Source organism: Filicampus tigris, chromosome 12, assembly GCF_054856515.1.
Source record: "Filicampus tigris isolate MCC_2025a chromosome 12, RoL_Ftig_1.0, whole genome shotgun sequence".
Taxonomy (NCBI): Eukaryota; Metazoa; Chordata; class Actinopteri; order Syngnathiformes; family Syngnathidae; genus Filicampus; species Filicampus tigris.
The window spans coordinates 20,475,332-20,499,964 of record NC_141228.1 but is presented as its reverse complement, the minus strand read 5'-3'; the positions used below and the strand labels follow the sequence as shown (position 1 = coordinate 20,499,964).

Here is a 24,633-nt window from a genome sequence, read left to right as displayed (position 1 = left end):
GGATCGAATTCCCCATTTTATTTTCTAAATCAATGTAAAACGTTTGTTAACACGTACAGTATATAAACAATTTCACTTACAATGTTGTAAAAAACAAAACCACCTGCCCTCACTTAACCCTGTTTAAAAGCTTAACATTTAACACGCATGCACGGCCCTTTTAACACGCTTATCAACCCCTGTTCCCATGACAACGAACAGACATCTATCACAACAGTTTTACTTCCTGACACACCTTGCATAATCCATCCACCCACTTGTGTTTGGATCACTAATCCAATAAAGTACCCCGAATATGAAAGAAAGGAGCATATTCATACACAAATACATCAATCGCACAGAAACAGTCAAATATCAACATCTATAAATATGAGTACAAAATACTGGTAGTTGAAACATAAAAACAGTCATTTACACAGCAAAGGAAGAAAGAAAGATGTTGACGTTTCCTTCTTATTCAACGACGAGACTGAGATGAAACACTTGAAATCTGCTGCACTTTTCCCACGCTACATTCAAGCAGTCTTCCGAACAATAACACACACAAAAATAAGTCTTTGGTCACCTTAAAATGTGACATTTCAACTTCATATTTCAATGTACAACATGAAAAGTGCAGAATGTCACTTGCTACAGTTAAACTGGAGTAGCACAACCATACATTGTGTTGTGTTTTGTTGTAAGAATATGTGGACGAGTGTCTCTGGTCGGTCCGTAGCATGTCCGTCCGCCGCACAGTGTTGTCCAAGCGCTCACACAGGCGACACACGCAAGTAGCTTAAGTCTGGATCGTGTCGGACACACGGTCATCATCTGCCTGAAACGTTGCAGTGGCCCTACGCTTGTATTTCCAGGAGGGCTCGGTGTATTTCCTGGAAGGACGGCCTTTCCTTGGTGTTCCTCCTCCAGCAGCCCAGCATGACCTTGTAGAGCGAGTCCGGGCACAACACGGGCTGTGGCAGGTAGATCTGCGAGAAAATGAGATATTTAAGGGGACGTATTCACTATGGAAATATGACTTGTTATTGTGTGTGTACAAATAGTGTGGGTGGGTTGCCTCCACGGGCGACAAGGCAATCATATAGGAACTCAGAAGGAATAAATATGAAAGAATAATGTGATGCTCGGTGCTCACCTGTCTTTTCTGATCTCTGAAGAACTCTCCTGTGTTTTCAATGACTTGCTCGTCGGTGAGCTGCGAGTAGGGCTGCTCCTTGCAGAAGTTCAAAATCTCCCACAGGGTGACCGCAAAGGCCCACACGTCGCTCGCCGTGGTGAACTTACCCTGTGTGCGGACAGACATGTTTTTTTTGTTGTTGTTTTTTTTTTTAATACCAGAAGGAGTGAAACCGCCAAAACAAGGGATAGGGTAATATCTCTCCCTGAATCTGAACATTATTGCTCTTTAGATGTTAATACCACTATGCGTGAATCAAAAACAAGCATTAATCTCTCTTAAAGAGGAAGTCAACCCCCAAATTTTCTTATAAGAAAATGTTCTATGCAGCTCCACTAGTCTAAAAACGATATTTTGATAACAATTGTGTTTGTGGAATATGAGTTAAAGCGAAAGTCAACCCAAACATATTTTATTTCAAGAGTATCTTCCCAGCGGGCCCAGCAGTTGCAACACGGCATTCTGATTAATTTTGCGTTTGTGGAATATAGGTTAAGCAGCAAAATGCACTCGTTTTTAGCCATCTCTGGCGGCGGCCATTTTGTCTTCTGTCGACTGAAAATGACATCACAAGTGCTCACAACGACCAATCAGGGCTGACCTGTTTTCTGAATCTGAGCCGCGATTGGTCGTTGTGAGCACTTGTGATGTCATTTTCAGTCGAGAGAAGAGAAAATGCCCCCGCCCCAGAGATGGCTAACAACGAGTGCATTTTGCTGCTTAACTTAAATTCCACAAATGCAAAATTAATCAGAATGCCGTGTTCCAACTAGTGTGGCTGCTGGGAACATATTGTGGAAAAAAATATGTTTGGGTTGACTTCCGCTTTAAGAAGCAAAATCCACCCATTTTTAGCCATCTCAGGGGGCGGCCATTTTGTCACTTGCTGTCGAGTGAAAATAACGTCACAGTTGCTCAGGGCTCAGCTAACGCCCAATCACGGCTCAACTTCACACTACAGGTGAGCCGTGATTGCTCGTTACCCGAGCAACCGTGATGACATTTTCAGTCGACAGCAAGTGACAAAATGGCCCCTGAAATGGATACAAACGGGTGGATTTTGCTGCTTAATTCGTATCAACATTTTTGGGTCGACTCCCTGTTTAAAGACGTTCCAGTTTGGGATCTAATTTGATTGGTCCTCACCAACAGGATGCTCTCCCAGGACATCCAGCGGATGGGCAGCACGGCTCGGCCTTGGATGCGGTAGTAGTCGCCACTGTACAGGTTCCTGCTCATGCCGAAGTCGGCTATCTTGATGGTGAAGTTCTTGCCCACCAGGCAGTTGCGCGTGGCCAGGTCGCGGTGCACAAAGTTGAGCGAGGAGAGGTACTTCATGCCCGACGCTATCTGGGCGGCCATGTAGCACAGGTTGCCGAAACTGGGGAGGAAAAGGTGGGAAGGATGTGAGGTTTGAAGAAAAAAAAAAAGAAAAAAAAATTGCTCAGTCAACTCGTGATGTGTGCCAAGTTGTCAAAACGCATTGCAAATAATTAAGAGTAAATGAACATTTTTTCACACCCCATTCATCAAAACCTCAGGATTTGTAGTCCTGATATTTTGTGGATTTTTTTTTTTTTTTTTAAGAATTCTGTTCTTTATTTTAGATCTGATTGTACCATCATCCAATAAATGGCAGAACGCTATTATGTTTGACACTAAATTTGAAAGGGTGTAAAGTGAAAGTACTGCATTTCAGTTTTTGCTCAATATTTTTTGTATAGGTCTTTTTAATTCTTTTCCAGGAGACATAAAGACAGGATACTTTACAACCAATTATGTCATCGTAGGGTTAACAGGAAAGCTCCGCCTCCAGAGAGGAGGAACTGATGGTATGAAATGATAAGACAATAATGAACAATAAACACAAGCATGAACGCCTTGTCCTTCAACACTAACAGACTCTTAATAACCAAACGCTCACATTTACACATTTGCACAAACCCCAAATGTTTGAATCAAAAAAACAAAACAAAAATTAATTAAATAAATAAACAATAAAAATGAATTGTATAAATGAAGAAATGAAAGAATAATACAAATAATAAAACGTTATGGGATGGGGTGGGGGTGGGCGGAGGGTAATCTATTCGATGTCAAGGCAGATTACAAGATTATCTAAATATTCCCTGAAGGGCTGCCAGGTTTTGATAAAGACACAGCCGGTTCCGGAGAGCTAAAATCTAATTTTTTCCAATTTGATATGGGCAAGAACCTCTCAGAGCCAATTGTTACGTACACGACACGTTAAGCTGCCGGCAGATCTGGTGTCGAAAGGGGAGGGCAACCAAAGAGGGCAGTGCATGGATCGAAATCAGTTTTTGCTGAATATAGAACATGAAATCCTTTTTAATCCTGCTTTTTACGCCTACAGAAAGCAAAGGTTGACTTCCCCTTTAAATAAGTTAAATCCCATTCTACTTCTTTTTTTTTGTTGTTGTTATTGACACAAGTATGCTATCTGTCCGACTACTCAAGCACAGAGTGCGAGTCCTTTCGCTACCTCTGCGTTTACCTGACTGTAGGCGTGTTGCTGAGCAGCGCCAGCTGTCCCTCCGGCTCGTGGCGGGACAAAAACTGGTTGAGGTCGCCGTTCTCCATGTACTCGGTGATCATGCACAGCGGGTCGCTGTAGATGCACACGGCCAGCAGGCGAACGATGTTGGGGTCCTTCAGGCGAGACATGATCTTGATCTCTTTCAAAAAGTCGTTCCTGAGGAAGACGCCGCGACGGCACAGTGGGAGTGTAAACGCTCACTGGTCACATCATTAGCTACGCCTGGATAATCTCACGCGTGGAAAAGCTTCCTTATAAGGGTCATTTTGGTCCTCCAAGGGAAGTGGTAATTAATAAAAAAATAAAATAAAAAAAAAAGAATCTGATCCAAACTCCATACCTTGCATTTTTGCTGGCATCTGACCGCAGCATCTTGACCGCCACTAAAACCGTCGCCTCTTCCGGCACGTCAAATAAAAACTCTTTATTCATAAACTCCTGCATTCCCTCCGCCTCGCATAGGTGCACCTAAAAAAAAAAAAAAAAAAAAAAGAGCAGGAGCTATTTAATCATTCCGCACTCTTCCCGGCTCTCGATTTCCAAGAAGCGGCGATGAGTGGCGACCTCTCCGAATTGGCCCTCTCCGAGCTTCTCTTTGAACGTGAGCAGCTTGCGCGGGAACTCCTCGACGGCCACGTCCTTCCCGGAGAGCAAGTCCATGGCGAGCGCCGGGATGGCGTACGTGTTGCCGCCGGTCACACCCTGCAGGCTGACGATGTCCGCCTCGGCGTAGTGAGGGACGCCGTCCTGGGCCGCCGTGTTGCCGGAAGCTGGAGCACAGCGATGATGGATGCCGAGTTACAGCGGATAGAAAAAGTCTACACCCCCCCCCGAGCAAAATGAGCGATTCAATTGAATTTCTTTTTTTTTTTTAATTGTTATGACAGGCAAAGTAAAAATGAGTGACTGGAATGTGTGCACCAAGGTTATTATAGTTTATGAAAATTATTTATTCCCCCCCCCACCTGGGTGTTTTTTTTGTTTTGTTTTTGTTTTTTCTTGCCATTTTGGGGGTTGAGATGAGTTGACGTCATTAATATTTGTCAACTGTGGGCATGCGAAGACCTTTGAAACTTTTCTGTGATTAAGTGCTGTACAAATAAATTTGACTTGACTATTGTGATCGTTTGTGGATTAAATTAGGATATTGGCAGATAAAAGGAATTCAAATTCATGACCGTTTAACGGGTAGTCAACACAAACGTATCGGCGCTGCCATGTGAAAAACACTTATCTCCATTTTTTTTTTCCATTTTCTTATTTTTACCTGAATCGTGTTTCCGCGTTACAGAAATCGCATTAAAGTGAAAATTGTAAAAGTTTCCAAAATTGGTGAAAAGTGTTTTTCACAGGGCAGCGACGATATATTTTTTTCAAGAATGTGTTCCATGCAAGCCCACTGGTTGAAACCACATTCTGATAAATGTTGCGTTTGTGGAATAAGAGTTAATCAGGGGGCGGCCATTTTGTCACTTTTGTCGACCGAAAATGACATCGCAACTGCTCAGGGCTCAGGTAACGACCAATCACAGCTGGCCTGTTTTCTGAAGTTGAGCCGTGATTGATCGTTACCTGAGCCCTGAACAACTGTGATGTCATTTTCAGTCGACAGAAGTGACAAAATGGCCGCCCCCTTGTTTTTTTTTTAGATGGCTAAAAACGGGTGGATTTTGCTGCTTAACTCATATTCCACAAACACAATATTAATTGGGAACATATTCTTGAACAAAAATGTGTGTGATTTACTCTTTCAAATCCATTTATATCCAATTTGAGACCTGTCGCACAGGGAATATGATACATGTGTATAGTGCACCCATTAACTATTCATAGTCCAAAATGTTTCCCTATGGCTGCCCATATAGGTTGCCCACCAGCTTGAGACATTCCTCTTTTATGTGCGCGTTTGTTTCAATGTACCAGGTTCTTCGGAGTTCTGCGCAAACTCAGGCAGCTGGCATATAAGGCGTGAGGGCTCCTGGTAGTCTGGGCCCAGTGGGAAGATGCACTCGTAGGTGGAGCTGGACTCTTGCTCACTGGTGGCGCCGCTTGACTGGTTGTGACTGTAAGCGAAGGTCTCACTCTGCGTTGACAAAGGGACTCATTGTTATTTACAGCCTTTGAGCAGGCAGTGTCTTGTGAGCACCAGCAGGAGGCAGGCTTTCCCTTTTGTAGAGTACAGTAGCTTTTTACACCAATTACCACCTACAAAAAAAAAAGTCCAAGTACTACTTCTCCCCAAAAGAATGGTGGCTTCCATTTGCAACGAATTGTGCCATTTGAATTTGATTTTGCTATGCGACTTACCTTCTCCAACATCTTCTGCCACACCTGCCTCCAGAGGATGATGACGATGATGGCCACCAGGATGAAAATGATGGCCACCAGACAGCCAATCAGAATGCGAGTAGTGCTGTCGTCCACTTTATGAGTGGGGTCGTCCTCTGGGGAGGGAAACGGAGGCGCTTGAAGTACAACAGCAGAGAAATAGCAACGTCATCGTAAGCGCTAACCTCAACCGCCAACATTCATTTCTAAACCTACTCATGCTTACCCCTAATTGCTCAACTAACTATAACCATTTATAATTCATATATACATAAAATCAACATTTCCCCATTTACTCACAAGGCAAAAATATCCCAACTGAAAACTTTCCCAGCAATGGAAAAAAAAAATGGTGTTATAGTGAAATTTCCCCCAAAAGCCACTCTTGGAATCAAAATAATATGTCACAATGATGATATTTCAAATATCTGGATGTAATATCTGCCCTGATTCGTCAGCTGATTTTTTTTATCTTGTTTTTTTTTTTGGGGGGGGGGGGGGTAGCTTGTAGGCACTAAAAAAAAAAAGCCACGTTGCCTTTTCAATGTACAAAGATTTTTCGTCGAAACTAAATCCAGGCTTTGCACCTACGTTGCAACGAACTATAAAAAACAAGACCAGCGGGTGCCCGCAGCAGGGTGCGAGAGACCTTAATGGCTCACATATGAACACGAGCGCTCACACACACACACACACACACACACACACATATAAAACACAAAGCTGGACAAAAAGCAAAGATGAGCTTAAACACAAATACGTAACGAACGGACTAATGTGATGTTCACTGACCTGGCTGAATGATGGGCGGAAGTCCTGTCTTGGGAGGAGTCAACGTTGTGTTATACATGGCCGTGTCTGAAAAAAAATTCACACTTTAAGTCTTCTAGCACTGGCAGATCTAGAGGGGGGGGCCGCAGGGGCACTGCCCCCCCCCCCCCCGACCCCCAAAATATGTGGGAGGGCCTCCATGTTTGTGGAATACATGGCTGTGTCTGAAAAAGAATTTACACTTTAAGTCATCTAGCACTGGCAGAGCTAGATGGGGGGGGGCCGTAGGGGCACTGCCCCCCTCCCACCGCCAAAATATGTGGGAGGGCCTCCGTCTGTGGAAATATGCTACGATACATATATATTATACCTGACTGGAAGGTGATCTCGCTGAACAACAGCCAGATGTCGGCAAAGTAGAACTGGCACTTGATGGCGCTGGCCATGTGATTGGCCAGCGGGACGGGGACGAATCGTGCGCCGGGGTCCTCGTCGTCCACCGAGGGGCTGAAGGCCAGCGGCGTGGCCTCCCAGTCCGACTCGGAGCGGAAGTAGCAGACCACGTGCTGGAAGGCCTTAACGTTGCGGGTGAACATGTTGTTGCAGTGAACCTGGAACCGGGAAGAAAAGGACGATAAGCCAAACACGCTCTTTTTCATTTGACAGCGCACAAACGGACTGGCGTCTCACCATCATTGTGGTGAAATTCCGTATGCGGTCGAACTCAAACATGATCTCCACGTATCCGCCGGGGAAGCTCTGATTGCTCCAGCCCACGTAGTCGTAGCCGGGCCAAACGTTGTACACGTGGCCGTCTGTGAAATCGTCCAGGCCGCACACGCCGTCCGTCAGCTGGCCCAAGCCCTCTGTCATGCTGGGACAGAGGGAATGGTATAAGCACGCAGGTAGCTCGATAAAAAAGAAGCCACTTGAGAATAAAACGAAACCACACACCTGTAGTGTATTAGCATTAGCATGTGCTTTGTGCATTGTGCGTTTGGAATTGCCTTTTATCCTCTCAACTGGGTCTCCCTGTGTTTTTTGTTGTTGTCATTTATTCGAAATGACGTTTGACCATGAGTGATTGCTACCGCCACTAGGTGGAGGCATTGGGCAAGCATTGTCAACTCAGCTCTACTGTGTGAAACCTGACCCACTGTGTCATGGAGGACATTATTCATTCGCAATGCTACAATGCCAACACTCGTCATGTCATTCCTTCACGGGCTGACTCAGTCATTCCCATGAGGAGGCTTGGCCACCTGGAGGCTCTCGCCGATGTCTCTTTGCTGTCACCGGGGCAACCAGGCGACGACAACAACAACAAGGGGACGATGAGGAAAAAGTTTCAGGTTGTGGCCAAAGAGGGGACACACACACACACACACACACACACACCGACCTGTGGACGATGGCTCCATCGTAGACAGAGTCATTGAGGTAGACGACGTGCTCGGGTAAAGTCATCTGTTGGCCCGCCGGAGCGTTGTATGACACCAGACCATCTGTCAATCAAAAGGTGGATCATCAATTTCCTGTACTGGACGCGTCATTAGGAACAACTACTGTCTGTTAGGCTGTCGGAAAGTTGAAGGGGGGTTCAAGGCTTCATTTCGTGGCTATCTGGCAACCCCCGACGCTTGCCGTTTTCGCTCGTTTGCTCTCACCCAGCCATTCGCAGCCGTAGAGCTCCACCCTCATGCAGACGTTCATGGAGTGGTCCGTGACGGGCATGAAGCGCACGAATCGAGCGACGACGGGGGGCTCCAGGTCCTTGAGCACGATGTCGTAGGCGTTCCTGTTCCCCTCGATCACCTGCGGGCGACAAATACGCAGACGTCAGTCCGTTTTTGTTGCGGGCCGCATTGCGCAATGTTCATTGAGTCACTAAGCGCTAGAACGCAATTTTGGTCATTTTTACAATGTTTGGCAGAGTAAAAATCTGAAAAACCGATTAATCAGCCGATTGATAAAAAAAATAATACATATATAATGAATAAAATAATTTTTTTTGTCCCGTAACATTGACAACAATAAAGATTAATTGCGGGGAGAGCCTTGGGCTGTTTTACGATAATTTCCCCTTTGTTTGTATTTGTTTGTTTATTTAATTTTTACAACAGAGAGAGAGAAAAAAAAAAAAAAAAATTTGAACAGTAATTTTGAAATTTTGAACAGTAGTCAAGGAAAAATTAAGGAAAGTTTTTTTTGCGGGCTTTATAAAATGACAGATCAGATTCGCAGGCCTTGTTTGACACCTGTGCTATTAAGCAAGGCACTCACCTGCTTGCCCCGCCGGTTTCTCCACGAGATCCAGCGACTGCCATCGCGGCTGTACTTGATCTTGTACATCTGGGCGAACTCGTTTCCGATGCCGCCGGCGTGGCGGCCCTGAGTGCCCACCAGGGTGATGAAGTGGAGCGAGCGCAAGTCAATCTGCAGGAACTCCTTCAGGTTGTCCGGCTCCACCGTGATCTCTGGACACCAGGCGCCGTCGCCCTCTTCAAAGTCCAACCTGGAAGGAACATGCCGGTCGGTGTTAAACTTAAAGACGAAGTCAACGGAAACATTTTTTTTTTCAAGTATATGTTCTATGCAAGCCCACTAGTTGAAACAGGGCATTCTGATAAATATTGCGTTTGTGGAATAAGTGTTAATCCACTCGTTTTTAGCCATCTCTGGGGGCGGCCATTTTGTCTTCTGTCGACTGAAAATGACATCACAACTGCTCACGACGACCAATCACGGCTCAGATTCAGAAAACAGGTCAGCCGCGATTGGTCGTTGTGAGCAGTTGTGATGTCATTTTCAGTCGACAGAAGACAAAATGGCCGCCCACAGAGATGGCTAAAAACGAGTGCATTTTGCTGCTTAATTTATATTCCACAAACGCAAAATGAATCAGAATGCCGTGTTTCAACTAGCGGGCCTGCTGGGAACATATTCGTGAAAAAAATAAGCTTGGGTTGACGTCCGTTTTAAGGTTCAAGTTAAACGTAACAAAAACTAAAAAACAGTAAAAAAATAAATAAAATTACATTATACTCAGTAGGGCTGCTCGATTATGAAAAAATATTATCTTGGTAATAATTGAAACCACGATTATTCAAATGATCATTTATTTTTTTGGTACAAGACAAGTAAATGTTTAAACGTAAATAAAGAAATAAATGTAATTAAATTCCTTTAGCACCCAACACAATTCATACAATTAGTTATAAAATAAAAAAGGAGCAAATGTATAAATTCACGTGTGATTTCATTGTGCAAACAAGCAAAGTGCATTAGATATAAATACATATTCATAATATTTTTTTAACGATTATGCCAATTTTGTAATCGTGGAGTCATAATCGTAATTGTAATTGAATTGCGATCAATTGCACAGCCCTAATCCTCAGTTAGTGAGTTGATTGTTCGCGTCTGCCGTTTTTGGGCTCCACGCAGGAGAGCGGCTGAGCTCGCGTGCGTACGTGCGGGACACCCCACCTGCCATATCGAGCAGCGGTGGATTCGGACCACTGACTGGAGGCGGAGATGTCCTCGTCCTGAATCTGTCCACCGGACATTCCCAAGGGGTACCGACACACACCTAAGGTACACACACACGTTCACAAAGATCATGTTTCACTAAATACAGCCACACAAACTTGATGAGAAATGTCAAAATTGCCCCTCATTGGCAATGCTGTTTGCTCAGGCCACATAATCACTCATCCGTTGTTTACTCATCGGGGGGGGGCGTTGGGGGAATCACCAGATACGAATGTGGTTTTAAACGACAATTTTCCCAGTGGAAAATATTTGAAGAGTGTTTCCTGTTGCTGAACGGTGGCAGCTGTGGCCTTCGAGGCAACGGTCACCAATTGGAATTCAAAAACATTGAGCAACCGGTGGCATGCAGAGTTCAATAGAGAGGCTCATAAAATCCACTGCAGGAATATTTTGCCATTCCAGCCAACTACTTGTATGAAAAATATGACTTCAGTGTGATGAGGTGCTGGTTTTTAGGCAATACAATGCAAAACTCAACTTTGGATTTAGCCAATTACAATGCCATTAAAATGATTTTATTCATATTCAATATTTGCCGAACTCATTTATTGTAAATAATTGTATTAAGTCATATTCAATGGACCATTACACCTTTTCCGATGTGTGCTTTGGGAGAGTTTGTCTCATGAACACAAAAGTTGAACTTTTTGGTCATAATTCCAAAAGGGGAAAAAGGCAAAAACACAACACTGATCATCAGCAAAAAAAAAAAAATATGAATGTCTAAAATGAAGCATGGTAGTGTCAGCAAAGAAATGTCAGGAAAATCCTACTAGAGCAATTGAACTTCATTTAGGGTTAGTCAGAGGCACTTCAAATGGTGGCAGATGTGTGCTGACTCCCATTTCACGTGAGATGAAAAGTGCTTGGAGAATCCGAGCGCAGCCACGTCACACTTATAAAAGGGTGTGCGCACTTCTGCAACCACGTTATTACATCACAAAACCCTGGCATCTTCACAAGGGTGTGTAGACTTTCTATCTCCACTGTAAATTCAATTTACAAGGTCTCCTGCGGGGAAAATACAAACTTGGAAGGCATCCAGCATCCGCTGTACTGCTTTTGCTTGAAAAAAAAAAAAAAAAAAAAAAAAAATGGATATTGTTGGATGGAAGGCGTGAGAGGGCCGCAACTGCAAATGTGTTATTGAAATAATAATCCAGATTCACCCCGTGTGTGTACATTTGCGTGTGCCAGTCCAAACAGGCCTGGTACGATGGCGTGTGCGTAGCTGCGTGAGGTCAAGCCGGCTGCTCGGGGCCCATTACGCCCCCACATTGCGGTCAAGTAGAAGCAATATGCCATTCGTTTCCTGCACGCCACCTCATCTGCTCTTGTGTGGTCTCTTCTCTCGCGGGTTTTTACCTTGACAAGAGGGAGGGATTCAAGGTCCGGTGGAGTCTTGCTTGTAAAATCATAATCGCAACGTAATCCCACTGAATCCGATCGTTAAACTTCCAAATGAACCATCCTTGGAGTTGTATCGCAGAATTGTTTTATATATACACTCACGCCATCTCTCTCACACACATACATATATATAGAGAGAGAGAAAGAGAGGGAGAGAGAGAGAGAGAGAGAGAGAGAGAGCTGTCAAGCGATTAACATTTTTTAACTAATTAATCGCAAAATTTCCCATAATTGATCGCGATTAATCGTATTTTTCAATTGCATTTCTTTTTTTTCTTTTTTTTTTCACAAAGCCTGGAAACGATATTTACTTGAGGAAAATCTTTGAATTAAGGCGGAGAAAAAAAATTAAAAGTACATTTTGATTCAAAGATTGCTCTACGAGCTCTCTTTGATCCTTGAATACGATTCGTTTCCCGTAAAATACAGCTGTTGAACGATCCACCAAAGTCGTACAACTAATATGGTGCAGTACTTGAATTTGGCTTTTGCAAAGGGCGAAAACTAATTTGGATTTCTCCAACGAGCCACCGAGCGACTTTTTAAAGTAAAGCTACGTAAAAGTCTGTCTTTGCGACGTTGACTCTCCTCTAAGTTTCGCTTGGAAGTGACCAGAGGTCAGCCGTCACCGGAGCAACTAAAACTTGAGTTAACTGAGTTCATTTTTTTTAATGCGTCACCAAATTTCAATTAATCTCCATAGTTAATGCTTCAACTTTGACAGCCCTAATATATATACATACAGGTGTATATATAGACACAGACAGAGAAAGAAAGAAAGAGAGAGAGAATCGTATGCACACATAAAGACATTATAGCGTCTTGATTGACTTTAACGTGCGTGTTTCCGGAATGCGGAAGGAAGCCGAAGTGCCCAGGGTAAACACGCGAAATCCACACAGGAAGGCCAGAGCCGAGACTCGAACACCAAATCTCACAAGAGTTCCTTCATCAAAATCGAATAACAAATCAATCCTCTCGCACACTCTGTAAACCGGCTCAAGTCACCCTGGGATCGAACGAACCGATTTCTGGCGCGAGAACTCCCCCCCCCCCACCCCGTGCTCGTCGAGCGACTCCAGCCGGCAGGATGCGACCGCCAGGTAACCTCGTTTGCAATGAAAGAGTCCGTGTGATGAAATCAAACACGCAACCGGGCTCGGGGACGTCGGGCGGAAGTCGCCGGGCGAGCGGAGAGTGTAAGCATGGAACCTGGTCTCCTTTGAGAAGACGCCAGCAACAGCAGAGCTCAAGGTCTCCTCTGTCCTCCTTTTTCTTTCTGCGCTCATCTCATCCAAATATTTTCTCAACGCGGAAAGCCGATAGGAGTCTCGTAGCCTTCGCTGATGAGGCGATAGACGCGCGGCCCGATATACACGTTAAAAAAAAAAAAAAAAAAAAAAAAGCAAACCACTTCCAGATGTCACTGACTTTACCATACTTGCTAACTTTTCAATTTGGCCTCAGTTACCTTTAGTCTGCATCGCCGCCCACCAGCCCACTTTGCCCCAGACCTCTCTGGTTAGAAACAGGCCACATCAAGTCAAAACCACTGGACTCTTCTAATATTCCCATCCTTATTAGTGGTCTGCAGGCTAAATAATTACACCAAAAGGGCGTGGTGGTCAAAAAGGCCAAAACAACGACATTCCAAGTTGACAGACAAGATGGCGACGATCACCGTGACCAGATGTTGGTCCTGAAGGAGCACATGACACAAGTGGTTCTCTCAAAGTAAAGACAAAACTTGGGAGGTCCCCAAAATGATTTGAAAGAAATTCTTCTATGGAGGCACGGTGACCAAGTGGTTTTAAGCACACACAGATTTGAATTTGCCCCTTAAAAAAAGATGGTTTTGGTTTTGCCCTTGAAAGACGAGTTGATGTTGCCCCTTGAAGATTTGAAATTAGACTGGCCGTAAAAAGAGGGTTAGGTTAGTCTCGCTCTTAGAGGACTGAGGCTCCACTTGGTCGTTCCCCAAAAGGATTTGAGATGAGATTAGGTGTTGGGGTTAAAGAACTGACTTTTGGTCTTGCCCCTTAAAAAGGTTCAGATTATACTCGGGACTTGATATTTGGGATGAGGTTCAGTCTGACCTTTGAAAGACTGAGACTGGACTCCATCTCGCCCCTTGAAAGATTGACAATAGTCTTGATTTTGTTCCTCAAAGATTTGAGGACTGACTCGTCTTGTGCCTGAAAGATGTGAAACTAGTCTTGTTTGGTTCGGCCCATAAAAGACTAGACTTAGTTTTGCCCTTGGAAGTCTAAGGCTAGGTTCAACTTCACACCGCAGGTCTTAATGCTCAATTCGGATTCTTTGAAAAAAAAATCAGATTATTTTTTTTGTTTTTTTTTTGTGTAAGCGTTCATATTATATTATAAATGCGACCTCTGTCTTGTCTGCTGTATGAACACATGCGTCGTCAAAGTAGCCCGCATGCTGCAGAAGAAGAGACGACGTCACACCCGACGTTGTGTTTGCGGAAGTAAATGTGGTCCAGCATGTCGTGGCATTTATACAGTCAAGCGATTAGGTAACACGTCGAAATAAATACAGTATCACGTCGAAATAAATACAGTATTTGGGGGAAATTATGAGGCGAGACTTTAATATCTCATTTCATGGAGACATCACTGACGATGACGTCACGTCGTAACCGTGCGTAAAAAAAGGAATCTATCTGAGCCGTGGCTGAGTTACTACGATCGCTATAAATGTCCACTTTATGCTTCATGTTTCAAGGTGGATTAAATTAAAGTCAAATATAAAGTTAATAGTGTTACTCAAAACAACTTTGTAGAGTCGATCCACTGCTGCCATCTTTTTCCCCTCTGCCGGCGCGGAGCACATTTCGTGCTCCGGATGACGTCAATGTCGGATACATGCGATCTGGCCGTTCGGACCGCGAACGCATTGGAAAAGATCGGATACGTCTCCGATCTAGGACCACATATGAAAGCGACCCAGGTCGCATTTGAAAAAAAAGCGGAATTGAGCCGTTCAGACTGTCATAAAAAAAAATCAGATACAGGTCACATGGGCAAAAAAATCCGATCTGGGTCGCATTTACCTGCGGTGTGAACCTAGCCTAAGACTCAAATTAGTCTGGTCCTTTGAAAGACTACAACAAGACTTGCCTCAGAGATTTGAGGTTAGACTCGGTCTGTCTTTTATGAGACTCAGGCTTGCCCTTGAAAGACTGAGAACTAGACTCGGCCTTGCCTCTGGACGGGATTTTTGTCTTGCCTCACAAAGATTCAAGGCTAAACTGGCTCTTGGCGGGGATGAGACGGCCAGGTCTGTATGAGGGTCGTTTGGCACATCCAAGACGGGGAGGGAAACGCTCGAGAATGTTAACGGATGTCAAGACGGCCCGTCCAAATGTTGGTTTTTGCTGTGTTTATTTATCTACCCAAGCCACTCAGCGGTGACCCCTGAGGTGAGCAGCGCGGCAACTCATTTACACGCATACGCACAGCGACCTCCCACCCTAAACGCACACACGACCCATCAGGTTTCACATTGAGGCCGCAGCGTCTCAAAATATCAGTCCAGGAGAAGGTGGAAAAACACCATCTTTGTGTTACCGAACCCAAGAGAGGGTAACAGAGTAAACCTTCGTCTCACCATCGTTTGGTTTTCTGAAAGGGAGACTTGTTCACTGACTTCACCGGCCAACTTCCAGCGCCAAATACATTCCCACACACCACAACATGTCTGCAAAATATAAATATACGTACAGTATGGGCTAACTATTATGTTCCGATGCACGTAGCTGAAACTATAAACTATAAAAACAATTTTGTCATTGACGTTGGGAACCGATTGTTGATGAATTTAAGTGAGCCTAGGCCACCACTTGCAGACGTAGCATTCAGCTGACGAAAGCCGGTTTAACTTGCAAAATGAAAATTGACTGGCAATCGCCGGTGAGCCGTGATTGGCCTTAACTTCGATGTCATCTTCGGTCGACAGAAGTGACAAAATGGCCGCCCTCTGAGATGGCTAAAAGTGGGTGCATTTTGCTGCTTAATCTATATTCCACAAACGCAATATTAATCAGAATGCCGCATTTCAACTAGTGGGCCAGCATAGAACATATTCTGGGAAAAAAAATATGTTTGGGTTGACTTCCGCTTTAAAGAACAGACTTGCCCGAAAGATTTTGCCTCATTGCTAACAAATTTGCATCATGTATACTACTTTTGCAGAAAGATGGATCAATGCTATATTTGCTAGGGGTGTAGCGATTCATCGAAAAGCGATTTAAAATCAATGCACCTTCGATTAATCGAGTTGATTAAATTAATCTAGAAAATGATGTCTTGACACGTTTTTTTCATTGCAGATCCGTAGCACATTTTCAATGTGTAGATCAAATGATGCTTTTGTGCCAAACATGATTGCGTAACGCGTTTGTGGATGACTGCAGAACCACACTAGTGCACAGAGACAAGCATGGTAGCAATTTTAAAAAAGCGAATCGAATCGAAAATCGGGAAATGAAAATCGAATCTGGACTGGAGTGAATCGTTACGTCCCTACATATTGCCACATTTGAGTTTTCGTCTTTGAAGATCGATAACTATCCATACAACTCCAAACTACAGTAATCTCTCACCTCGCGATTTTCAAGGGGCAAAATTCAGCCCCCGAAGCCAGTTTCACTTAACATGAAATTTGATAGGCATGAATAGACCCACAAAAGAAAAAGTCTCAATCCGTGCCTGAAAAGATGGAGAGAGTCTGCCAATTTGCTTTCAAGTGGCCATTTTAGGGAGAATTTATGAAACTAATTACTCAGCTCACTTTTACTTTTACAATTACTCACTTGACCAAATTTTATGCGATGAAGGTCCCCGCCCCGAGGCTGCCCTCCACCGGCAGAAATGTCAAGATGCAATAACGCAACTGGACTCTGGCGTCAATTTCTTTCAAACTCTTTATCATGGCACAGAGTCCTCAGTCTGACACGCGACCTGGGGGTCAAGATGGCTTGTCAGCAGCCCCAGCCTTTGACTACACAAAACGCACGCGCACTTCTTTTTCATTCAGCGTAAAATAACGCTCATCCACTCAAGACTCGGACGGAAAAGTCAGGGATGGTATGAACGCCTTTTCTGGGGAATTTTAAACAGAGGAAAGTTGGCTTTGCTCGCCACCGAGGCTCGATTAAATTCAGCCATGACTATTTCCCCCGGTGTGGAAAAAATAACTCTCGTAGGTGGAAGTATCCTGCTTCCATACATTAAAGCAGGTTGAGAGCCGGCTTGTAACAAAACACTCACACTGCTGAGAAATCCTCAGGGTTGGAAGCACACGTTTTATTTTTTTTTTTCGCAAATTGTGAACCGGTTGAACTTTGACCACAATCTGATGCGCAAAGAGCCCCTCCCACACACACACACACACACTCACACATGGAGAAAAGACTATTTGAATGGACTTTCCTGCTGTCAGAATGTCTGGTATGCATTAGCCACAGACTCCAATAGGATAACTGGATCCACAGCGAGTGCGTTTTAAGGCAGATATTTGCATGCGAGCTCTCTATACACACACACACACACACGGGAAAAACAGCAAGGTGGGGTCACATGGCGTCAAATTGAAAGTTAAAGGGCGACTATCTGTTGACGCAGAACTGGACTACCGCTGACTTTGCTCGCAAGAGGCCCTGAATACAGTAACGTATTTGATTGGAAAAATTGTGGACGGTGAATTTCGTTTAGAAATGTAGTTATGGGTCAAATTTCCCTCACGGTATGTAAACAGACATATGACGCATTAAGTGAATGGAAAAAGCAGACAAAACAGATTCGAGTATTTACAAAGAGAAAACGGCAATGTTCGTGTTGTTGCCGTCAAAGCAGGACTTTCATAACACACAGGCTATTTTGCCCAAAAAGTGGAAGAAGGGGAGGAGTGAAGCGGGAGGATGTGGAAGGGATCAGGCATTTTTGTGTTTCTTTAGCAGTGAGTTCACGCTGACCTCCTCTGACACGGTTATAATGAATTGCTATGTCACTTTCGGAATACGTCCAAAAAATTAAAACAAAACAGGTTTTTATTGGCTGGTGCTACATTTCTAGAGTTTCATCCATGACCCGAAAACCTTCCCTTTGGTTGGTTTTTGCCACTACCCACCAAACGGCACAACAAATGGCTTCCTTGCGAAAGGAAAAAAAAATAAAAAAAATATTGGTTTTATTTCAATGACATCACAAAAACCACCCGAGCAGCACAGAGCGCTGGGGCGAGGCGACATCAAAGAAGCCAAAAGAAAGAGAGAGAGAGGAACGTTGGACCACATGGTTCCCGCTCTAAGCACAACTTATCCAAAAGCTTGGAAGTCTCTACCCCAAAAAGCCAAAACTAACAAAAGTTTCTCCTATTTCGCATGCGCAAAATCCGGTGCGCGTCGAGGGTGCGAGGAGACGACAAATGTAGCTTGCGATGCTAAAGCAGGAACGTACCTGGGTTGACTTGTGAGCTGACGGATGCGAGAGATGACACAAGGAGCAGCAGCGACAAGTGGACGTCGTGCGGGCGCTTCATCACAAACACGTGTTTGGATTGGAATGGATCCTGACCTGGACACAAAAAAAAAAAAAAACGTGTGTGAATGCTCCGAGTCGAGACTCATTTGATGTGTGTCAAAAGTTCCAAAATTTGGGTGAGTTTGGCACCAGAGCACAACCAATAGTGGGAGCATTCGGTCGGCGAGGTGGGGTGAAAAAAATAAATACATAAATAAAAATAACGGAGGATATTTTTTCTGCTATGGGTAAACAGTTTGGCGTGTACATCCCTTAAACATGTCAAGAAAGTCGCATGAGTTATGAGTACGAACTCATAACGTAACACGCCGCCAGCGCAAAGGCTAACTTCAAAATAAAAGCTTACCAAAAAAATAATACATTGACGCCAGTGCAGTATTTTGAAGTTGGCCCGCGTTGTTGTGTGACGGCTAGCTTGACTTGTCTTTCCTTATCATAGTTTAGATGCCATTACGTCGTTGCTAGCAACATCAACACAACGCCATCCTGAAATTATATTCAATTGATGATTTAGGACGCCAAGAAACCGCCAAGTTCATTACGCCCCCCTTTTATGATACGGCACAAGTCTCAGACGTTAGCGGCAAGCTAGCGTAAACATTGTAAACAAACAAGCAATGTGCTCGAGACGAGAGGTGTATTCAAATGCAGTCGGACATTTCAAACTCAAACTGAATTTTATATATATATTTTTTTACGTACAGTACAGTCTTATATTTGTTATTTTGTGATCTACCGCCTAATTTACCTGGCAACAGTTGATAAAGGGGAGTACCAGCACTAATTTTTTTTCCACGACACACGCACGCACAAGGAGTTTCAATGATAATGGGCTTCCAGTCATTTAACTAGTCAGTAGTACCTTGGCAATATTAACACGTGTGCATGCCAAAAGCGTTCTTCTCTCATTGCGATTCAAACACTCAATTTTCAAGGGCATCCCTGCTAATTTCAGCAAGACAATGCCAAGCCACACTCTGCAAGTGTTACTCATTTACTTCGTAATAAAAGAGTGGAAATACTTGACTGGCCTGCCTGCAGTCCAGGCCTGTCTCTCATTGAGAGTACGAGGCGCATTACGAAGCGCAAAATATGAAACCAGAGACCTCTGGGCTGTTAAGCAACTGAGCCGTAGGCCAGCAATGAAGTATTTACACCCGTTTACTTCCCTGCACTGATTAATATCACGCGAAGGTGTCAAATAGCCTAGCTTAAATGGATGCGGTGCGGCCAGAATTGACGACGACATTAACGAGTAACTGAGCAGCCTCTGTCCCTTCGGCCCAACCGCTCGCCTCGCTAAGCTCTTCGGGCGGCTGCTAAGGTTACAGCCGCTTCCGATCCTTTCCAGGTCAGGCTCGCCGCCTGTCGCCTTCGCCTCTGAGCTAATAAAAGCCAAACAGCCTACGGCTTGTGTGCATCTGGATGTCTAGATAAACGTTATGCGGCTAAACGCTTTTCTGTAAAGCCCCCAGTGTGCTTTGGGGTCTCCACCTGGAGAATTGCCCTTAAGTTCTACTTGGAGATGACTTGTTTTGCTTTTTGCCCATTGACTGTGAATGGGGGGTATGCAAGTTTTCCGATAGGAAATCATGTCAGGTGAATTGATGCAGACTTAAACTTTCATGACATTTTTTTTTTTTACTATAGCTGGTCAAACTGTCATTCGCTAATTTATTGCCATCTCATTTAGAAAAGTGCAGCGGATATGTTTACACACCCCTTTTTCAAATGCCAGATTTTTGTGATATTAAAAATGAGAATGAGTGGGATTCATTTTTTTTTTTATGACAAAAACCTGCATTTGAACAGGGATGTGTAAACTTTTTATAGTCACTGCACATGTGGGGACTGGCAGGCAATAAATCAAATGTACTAACTGACAGCTGGGCATTTTACTCAAATTTCATTTGTTTGGAAAGCATCCAGTGTTTTGGGGTGTTCTACTTTGGAGGTTCCGCTATACAGCATTTCAACCTTTCAAGTTATTTTCACTTTAAAGGTCAATTTTGGAACATGGTTCCAGGTTCCATCTCAAAAAGCGCAAGTGAACAACAACTGGAAAGGAACCGGGGCTTTGTTTCGAGGGACAGCTGCAGAAATCCATCAGGAGTGGATTTATAGTCTCATGACTTGTGGGAGGTGGAGCCAAGTTCAAACACCAGAACAAAACAGTTCATCACTTTCCTTTCACATGCTCAGCAATAACAATAACAATTTATTACATATTACATAACAACCGATGGGTAGACACAGCCCAAGCAGAAAGTAAAAAAAAAGTGAGAAAAAGAGGAAACACATAGTGTACAATAAAATCATATCTACTTGTAAATAGTCATCCCACTCATTTTTGCTATACTGATAAATGGGCTGAAGTGTGGACCAGAGGTTTGTTAGCAAAAAAAAAAAAAAAATCAAGAATAGCTTACGTGCAAGAAAAAGATTTTGGAAAGCATTTTTTTTTTTGCTAACAAACAAAAAGTGTACAATAAAATGATATCTACTTGTAAATATTCATCCCACTCATTTTTGCTATACTGATAAATGGGCTGACGTGTGGACCAGAGGTTTGTTAGCAAAAAAAAAAAAAAAAAAATCAAGAATAGCTTACGTGCAAGAAAAAGATTTTGGAAAGCATTTTTTTTTTTTTTCAAATGCTTCAAATGACCTTAGTCATAAATACGGGAAAAGAACATTGTTTTTAAACCAGATTGAAAAGCATTTATACTAATTGGTAAGTCAAATACAAATCCATATTTATTCCATTCATTGCATCAGAAAAGAGCCGACACTTGACTTGAATTTCTTCTTCCGAGGGAAAAAGCCACGGTTCCATATAAACAAACATCAAGCAGCCAGTACAGGAAGTGGAAGAGGACAGATACGCCCCACAGCAGCACACACACACTAGTGGATGAGAGGGATGAATCAGCTGTAATGAGGCACACACGCTGATGACTTTCCGATAAACTGACCGCACATCGTTACATAAGTCACTGCAGCTTGATGTGACTCAACACTCCGAAGCAGAATACACGGGAGAGCACCCAAAAAGCCAACGTCAACAATTTTGATGTTTTCAACCTAACTTTGTCTATTAATTTTTTGGAGGGGGGCCCCAAAAAAACAAAATTCTACAGTTACCATAGAAACAAGAAAGAAACTTACTCCGTAAAATATGAGCAAAGCAGCTAACCAGCGTCGCGGAACCGATTGCGTTCGACTTCGGAGGTTCCGCCGTTTTCCGTATTTTTTCCTAAACCTACCAAATCATTTATCAAACACGTGCAATTGTGCAACACTGCACGAGTGTGCAACGACATGTTTTGCGGCACAAGCAGACAGCCGATGTCTAAAAATTTTGGCTGCGAGTTTGGATTGAATCGCCCGGGCTCCGAAGCGGTCGCGGCGCCATTTGTGAGATTGGAAAAATAGAAGCCGGGGGCCAAAAAAACAGAAGTTGCACAGGTCCATCCTCAACACAAACACACACAAGCAATAATACAATGGCGTGTACAAATTAAGTTGAGCAAGAAGATGCTAGCGTAAACAGCATGTCGTGTAATGGCTAATGACGAGCATGAAAATAACCGTACAAATTCCTTTCAGACTGTCTTCAAAATGTGAGCAGTGTTACTTTGTTTTTGATTTATTATAGACTTAAGTAAGTTCTGTTTACACCTTTCTTCCTTCTTTTGCTCTTCCTTCATTCTCTCTGTCCTTTCCCTACCTTCCTTTGTTCCTTTCTCCCATCCTTCCTTCATTTATTCCACTCTCATCTCATCTTCCTCCCTCACTTCCACAAATCCTCCGTCACTCCCTTCCTCCCTCCCTTAGTTCCTTCACTCTTTTTTTCCATCCTTGTTTCCTTCCTTCCATCCTTCCTTAATTCATTCCACTTTCATCTCATCCCATCTTCCTCCCTCTCTTCCTTCTCCAAATCTTTCCTCATTTCTTTTTCACTTGCATTATTAATTCCTTTAATCTTTGCTGATTCCCTTCCTTTGTGTTTACTTCTCCCATCCTACCTCCATCCTTCCCCTCCTCATTTCATTCCTTCCTCTCTTTTTGTCCAAATTTCCTCCTTCCTTCCCTGTCCTTCTTTCCAAAGTGGAGTACTTTTATCCCACTCCCTGCACCTGCTAATATCATTATCATTGAGAAGTGCTTTCCTTCGATGTCAATAAAAGTCCAAAGTCGAGGTTTTAGCGTACGTGCGTGCCCTTTGGTGTCATGGCGGCGGTCGTAGTGTCCGTCAGTGTTGTGTGAGTGTCACGTATACGTGTCACATGCAGGTGTTTGCATGTTGCGTGTGCCTGATAGATGACCACACAATGACCTCCTTTTCAGCTCGGAGTCAAACATTGCAAAACAGATCATTATAAAAGTGCACAATTGTTGTTCTTAGTTAGAGAAGTTAGCCATTGTACAGGGTTGGACTAAACGGGTCTTTTTACCTTCTGCATCTTTATCTTCATGGCCTCCTCTTTCCTTCCCTCAGAGTTGCTTTTTATTCATGCATCCTTCATTCCTGCTCTTTTAAAGCCAAAGAGCATCCCTAATATCAACACCCCCCCCGCCCCCCCCATCTTTTCCCTAATGACCTTCCGTCCTTCCTCCCTGCCTCCTGTACCCGCAACGGCTTTAGAATCCGCTTTACTCGTTCATGACTCAAGTTATATGTTATTATTAATTTGAAAATACAAGTATATGATGAAAGAAGGAGGGGACTGACAAAAACTCACAGTCCGCACTTGCTTAAACTCTCGCATTAATCGCTTTTAACCTTTAATGCATATAATTGTAACTAATACTTTTAAATGTAATAAAATATAACCACATTTAAGCGTATACATAATTTGGGTCCACTCTGTGTTTTGTCATTATTTTCTTTTATGGCACTTTTTGAGCCGTGGTGTATTTTTATGCCCATACTACAAGTCCCAGAATGCACTGGAAAAACTAGCGAGTTGTCACATTGTTTGGCTTCCCCTTTTTCTCCTGTTAAGCCGGCACTTATTAGCGCGCTCGTACATCAGTTGAAAGGGGTTTAAATGATAGTTTTATTAAGAAAACCAGTGGTTCAAGACAGACTTATACATCTTCTAAATCGTTTGCTGGTCGGCTAAGAACGATTATTTCGCTACTTCCTGACTACGGCGGCTTTTGAGGGTCTTTACACCATACGTAGACGCGTAGGTGTCAATTTCGCTTTTGCGCTTTTGTTGTTAGTCATTGGCACTTATCTATCTTATTTTGATAAGTTATTAAAATATCAATATTTAATTTAAAGCAAATTAGTATGTCTTATTGCTCTGATTTAAGTTATGGAGACCCATATGGAGCAGAATGCGTTTTTGTTAACAATAATTGAGTGAAAGTGCAATAGACCAATCTGACAAAAGGCTGATGTATAAGGTCTATTCGATGTCAAACACGTTTACGTTTTTGTAATAAGGTAAAAATTGCAAGGTGCTCTATCATTAAAATATATAGTCGGGGGGTAGGAGTTTTCAGAGCACTCCTAAAGTTGACCTGTTTGACCTGGGGAAGGATTTGAAAACATTAGCAGTATTAAAGTAAAATAGTATTTTCACACCCAGTCTCGTTTTGTTGTTTTAATCAAACGTAGCATTTGATGCACGGTGATCGACAAAGTTCCGTTCAATAGAAAGCAGATGACTTTCAGACTGCTTCTGCATTCGATCAGTCTCTGCAAAAGCCGCAACTTAAACCCCAAAAGCTACCTAAAGACCATGATCATCTTGATTCTTCGCGGCCAGCAACTTCAAAACCTTTTAAGAAAATAGAGAGGGAAAAGGTTGACTTACTTTTGTCCTTTTCAGACCATTTGTCCAAAGATTATTCCAGTGAGGGGTTTCGGGCTTGCTTCAACGTCTCGCTGGCTCACTTCGGCGGCGCCTTCACTCGGGCTGATGTAAGTCAACCCCGCACACATAGGAGGAGGGATAAGAGGGGGGGGGGGGGGGGGGGATAGAGGGAGAAAGAGAGGCAGAAAGAAGGGAAAAAATCCCTCACATTCTGTGGATTCTTGGGAGCCGGCCAAAGTCCCAGAATTCCACATGCCACACATAAGGTTTCAATTTAGGCCCGATCCAAAAGGCTCCATCAGAAAGATTTCTTTCCTGTCCTGAAAAGAGTCTTTCTTTTCTGGAGCTTCAAGGTGATGCGTGCGCTGCTGTACAAGAATTTAAAAACAAACGTCCAAGCATTTTCTAGTCATTTTTTTTTGTGTGCGCGTGTGTGCGCTA

The 24,633-nt window shown here is 43.5% G+C and overlaps 1 protein-coding gene across 5 annotated transcripts; it reads right to left on the bottom strand.

Moving 5' to 3' along the window:
- Nucleotides 1-3: 3 nt before the first annotated feature.
- On the bottom strand, nucleotides 4-24,388 carry ddr2a (discoidin domain receptor tyrosine kinase 2a). Of its 5 annotated transcripts, none has more exons than XM_086047757.1 (17): nucleotides 24,193-24,388; nucleotides 18,278-18,394; nucleotides 10,323-10,425; nucleotides 9,117-9,348; nucleotides 8,501-8,648; nucleotides 8,236-8,338; nucleotides 7,524-7,707; nucleotides 7,204-7,444; nucleotides 6,855-6,920; nucleotides 6,042-6,199; nucleotides 5,655-5,817; nucleotides 4,299-4,504; nucleotides 4,075-4,202; nucleotides 3,693-3,890; nucleotides 2,324-2,558; nucleotides 1,136-1,285; nucleotides 4-968 (listed from the first exon to the last, which is right to left on the bottom strand). In XM_086047757.1, the coding sequence occupies exons 2-17, from the start codon at nucleotides 18,357-18,359 to the stop codon at nucleotides 837-839; spliced, it is 2,529 nt and encodes an 842-aa protein (XP_085903883.1). In that variant the 5' UTR covers nucleotides 18,360-18,394; nucleotides 24,193-24,388; the 3' UTR covers nucleotides 4-836. The 5 variants fall into 5 exon arrangements, with proteins under 5 accessions (XP_085903883.1, XP_085903884.1, XP_085903881.1 ...); XM_086047758.1 differs by lacking the exon at nucleotides 24,193-24,388 and adding an exon at nucleotides 22,819-22,926; XM_086047755.1 differs by lacking the exon at nucleotides 24,193-24,388 and adding an exon at nucleotides 18,708-18,954.
- Between the last annotated feature and the right edge of the window lie 245 nt (nucleotides 24,389-24,633).